Raw genomic sequence first — 4,579 nt, forward strand, 5'->3', positions numbered from 1 at the left:
GGCCATATTTGGGTAAGAAACTCGACGCCCATGAGTGCCACAAGATTTTGCTTTTGGTCTAATCACTCATCAACATTACATACTACTCCCAAAATAAGCAACCACCTAAAAGGGGCCTTGGCCCCTCAATTCTCCCCTCCCCCACCCCCCCCCAAAGAGAACAACACCCTAATCATCTATCCTAGCTCTCATCAACCCAATCTACTCTCATCAACCCAATCCATCTCATGATGTACCAAAAAATGGTGGTTTAGATTTAGATCTTCTCCTTACAAAACTGTTGTATCTCTCTTTTGAATGCAATTACAATTTGATAGCGTACATTCATTTCTGTCATTCCAATCTCAGTTTTTTTATTCTCCTCTTAGGGATTGCAAAGAAATTTCAATGGGCACGCCTCGTGATTTTATCACTTGTTGAAATTCTTATTGTGGTGCACGTTATGAAGAAGCTCAATTTCTAGACCATGTCTTTCTTGGAATCGGTAAGATTTGCATTTTTTGTTGTTGCTTTTATAAAGATTTTCAAAGGTCTTACAAAGACTCTTTATTAGCCTAAAGTCTAAAGAGGACATACGCACCTAGTCATGCACACACACTTCCTCCTAAGCTTGTGTGGATGTTTGAAAAATTCAGCTTTGAGAATGCCATGTAATGATAAAAATTTCTAAGACTTACACAGGCTATCTCTGAAGACTGAGAGAAGCCTGAGGGGTAATTTGATTGGATTGAAACAAGGTGAAGATTCACGTGGGCCTTCTAAAAGAAGGGAAGCTTTAAATGCTCCACCTTTAAATGGTCTATTTGGAAAAGTCACTGACGTGGTTTTTCCAAATTAAAGCCTCCTACCTTACTACCTTAGGTGAAGCATGCACCGCCTCCATCACTGGACCCTCAACTCTAATCGCTATCAACTGCCTTGAGTCTAATTCTAAGTTTGTGGCCCATAGCTCACCTTGGTCTAGAATGTGTTCGTCCCTGACTAGCCTCGCAAGTCCACCTCCCATATTGCTCTTACTACTTTACCCAAAAAACATGTTGCCCTTGCTTGCAACCACCTCCACCTATAGAGCAAAACCCTCTCTTTTCATCGCAATTGCTCACCCCCAACCACAAATAGCTTCTCAAAGGAGTCTGTGTGCAAAGCAAAGGGTAAGAGGTTCCTTCCTTGGGATTACAAAGGGAACTTCAGTAATAGTTGGAGATCATCTAGTGTTTGGTCTTGTACTTGTAAACACTTCTCTAATAAGTATATATATGCAATATATCCGGTCTAAATGTTGTCTTTTGTACAATCTTGTCTATGTCATTTTTTATTATAAAGATGTATTTTTTCATGCAAACCTTGTCAGGTCTCTAGTCTCATTGTATGGTTCAATAGTTTGTTAAATCAAACTATTGTTAGATAATCAAACATAAAAACACACACACACACACATAGAGCACTGCAGAAGGGGGGGGGGGGGGGATTTTTTTGGGGGGCAGTTAGTTCCACCTTGCTTTTTTTTTTAAATAGCAAGTTTGTCACCATTCAATTCCGCAAATTGAAAGAGCGTTTATCACTCGGAGCACTGCCTTAGATTCCACATGAAAACAACTCCATGATTTGGGTGTTCTACTATATTAGCATACTCTAAAGACATTGAAATAGAGATTTCTAAGTATTGACAGGCCAAAAAGCCTCGAGGGATTTTAGATAGGCCCTACAAAAATAAGAGGATAGGCCTCTTCTTGCTGGGTGGGCAGGCTGCAAGTGTGAAAGCCAGTTTCTAACAACAGATAAGCGCTCATCAAATTTGGGCCGATGCCCAAATGCAGACACAGGAGAGAAAGGGAGATCTCAGCGTAAAGGAAAACCAAATCTTTGTCCCTTGGACTCCCTTGCCCAATTTCGCTGAATCAGCTAATTTGCGCACACGCGCACACAGGCACGCCCACGCAATTGGGCGCTAAGTCCTCTGTTTCTTCACGAGAGGCAGGATCCTCCTCTTGCGCAAAATCGAGGTAACTCTCTCTCTCTCTCTCTCTCTCTCTCTCTCTCTCTCTCTCTCTCTCTCTACACACACACACACACACACACATCCTCTGTTTTGCATAATTACGAATTTCATTACGACAAATTGCTCTTTGATGTCAGGGGTAGGTGGGTCTAGGTCGACAAGTTTCAATGTCTTCTTGATGGTATTTTCATGAGCTTAAGCTTGTCAAATTACGCTTGTTTGTAGGCTCGTTGATCTGCTCCAAAAGCAGGGGAATTCTTGATGTTGCCTGCTGAGTCAGCGAAGGGTCGGTAGAGACCGTTAAGTGAGCATGAAGTATTCATGTAACTACCACTCTTGCCATCTAGATTATAATATAAAAGTCTCAGATGACAGTGTAATTTCAGGCAGATGAAGGTGTAATTTTGGGTAGATTCTTTGCCAGAACATTTCGGCCATTTATGCAGTGCCGTTCTATGGAATCTGGCCCTTTTGAAAATGGTAAAGACAGTCATCTTCACCAAGCGAGTTCTTTGAACATGCAGCATGAAGGGGGATCTCATGATATGCCCAACTTGCCGCAGCCATCACATCAAATCATGCAAGATGACCCTTTGCAAAGCAGCGCCACTCTCGTGCCTCCCTTAGCCAGCTACCCTCCAATGGGTGCAAATTACTTATATTATACAGTACCGCCTCGCTGTCCGCCCCCAGAGAAGATCATCACAAAAGGAGCTCCTAATGGGTCTTTACGTGAATGTGACTTGGATGTTGAGGAGGACAAGAAACCCGATAAAGAGCATAAAAAGAGGTCGAAGAACTGGACTAGACCTGAGACTTTGAAACTAATCAGACTTAGAACAGAGCTTGCAGCGAAATTCAACAAAGCAGGCCGTAAGAGTGATTTGTGGGAGCAAATTGCCAGCTCGTTGCAACAGGATCACATCAGTCGGGATGCACAACAATGTCGAGATAAGTGGGAGAAGCTAATGGCAGGATACAAGGAGGTCAAGGATGGGATCAAGGACCGAGATGAGTATCCCTTTTATGAAGAATTGTATCCCTTGCTCTCTGGAAAATTAGCAAGAAAGGATAGAGACCATGAGCTCAATGAAGCTGGGCCGCAGCAATCAGCCAGCGGGCCAAAAGAAGCAGAGAGGGAAGGTCCTTTTACAAGATTTGATTATGGGTCTGATCGAGATGATGATGGTAACTTAGAAGAGAGGCCTTCTCTCAAGAGGAAGAAGTATGTTGCAGTTACAGATCTCCAAGCTGTACAAGCAATGTTGGAGATGGTTATTTCTCAACAGCAGAAAATCTTTAAAGATTTTCTTGACACCCTGGAGCGCAAGGAGCAGCAGCGAGAACAGATTCGGCAGGAGAGGGAAGAGAAATGGAGAGCAGAGGAACTTGCGCAGAGCCGCATTCTCAATGATGCCATGATTGTGCTGACAGAAAAGCTTGTGGGTGAGAGGGTCGGAGCTGCAACAACTTCGATGTTTCCGACACCCGTTGTTTGCAATCAAGCAATTCATCAAGGTCAGATGGTTCCAATGAAGCGATCGAAGAATTGGAAACGCACGGAAGTTCTACAGCTAATCAAGCTGCGCGGTGAAATGGAAAGTAGATTTGCGAAGTCTACGCGCAGAGCATCTCTTTGGGAGGAGCTATCAGAAACTCTTGACAGACAAGGGATTAAACGAGATGGTAAACAATGCAGAGAGAAGTGGGACAAGTTAATGGCGGAATACAAGGACGTCTCCGAGGGAAAGCGTGAAGAGGGGGATAGCTCTTATTTTCAGGAGCTGATGGCAGTCGTTGGAAACAGACCTTCAGACAATGGCTAAGATACTGATTTTATTCTTATATATATAAGATACATATAATATATAAATATCTGTATACATTAGGGAAAACAACATTGTTAACAATGTCTGTAAGGCCTCGCGCCCTTCGAAGGTGCCTTAACAGGGTTACACATACATGGTGTCCTCGCAGTGAGGGAAGACTTCATCAGAGGTGCCAGGGTTTGTCTACAACATTAACATGGGAAATGGGCATATCGTGGATGTCGAAAGAAAGGGATAATGTAATGTAATATAGTCTATTGCTGAGACACATACGTGGGACATGGCACTTTTGTGCTTTACAATCACACATGGTGATGGGTCCTGGCAATGTATAGTATCATGTAAAAGCAATTTCTGACAAGTATGACCATTGTCGTAACTCGTCATTTGTATGTTCTTCATGTGGTTTGTCTGTGTGCTTATTGGTTTGTTTCAGCCTTTTCCATTACTCCACAGTTGTTTCTAACATGAGACAGGAGCCTGCACGTACATCGTCGTTGGGAATGTACGATATGAAATTCTAGTAGCTTTTTTGTGGAAAGCAGGTTGTGTAACCGTACAATCTACGTGAAATTTCTAACAGGAGACAGGACCCTGCACGTAAGTCGTCATCGGGAATGTACGATACGAAATTTCTAAGGAGCCTGCTACATCATCGTTGGGAATGTATGATATGAGATTCTTGTTGCTTTTTTGTGGAAAGCAGGTTGTGTAACCATACAATCTACGTGAAAGGGGCGAGACTCATTGC

At 42.9% G+C, this 4,579-nt stretch overlaps 1 protein-coding gene across 1 annotated transcript; it reads left to right on the forward strand.

Annotated features, from left to right (window-relative positions):
* Positions 1-1,781: 1,781 nt before the first annotated feature.
* On the forward strand, positions 1,782-4,207 carry LOC147420939 (uncharacterized). Its single transcript, XM_086504815.1, has 2 exons — positions 1,782-2,003; positions 2,225-4,207. The coding sequence occupies exon 2, from the start codon at positions 2,440-2,442 to the stop codon at positions 3,823-3,825; it is 1,386 nt and encodes a 461-aa protein (XP_086360941.1). The 5' UTR covers positions 1,782-2,003; positions 2,225-2,439; the 3' UTR covers positions 3,826-4,207.
* The last annotated feature ends 372 nt before the right edge of the window (positions 4,208-4,579 follow it).

This window comes from Adiantum capillus-veneris, chromosome 28 (assembly GCF_014529385.1).
Source record: "Adiantum capillus-veneris isolate H3 chromosome 28, ASM1452938v2, whole genome shotgun sequence".
Lineage (NCBI taxonomy): Eukaryota > Viridiplantae > Streptophyta > Polypodiopsida > Polypodiales > Pteridaceae > Adiantum > Adiantum capillus-veneris.

What these genes read in the sequence shown, in the direction of transcription:
- LOC147420939 (XM_086504815.1), top strand. Translation starts at nt 2,440, where the DNA reads ATGCAGTGCCGTTCTATGGAATCTGGCCCTTTTGAAAATGGTAAAGAC.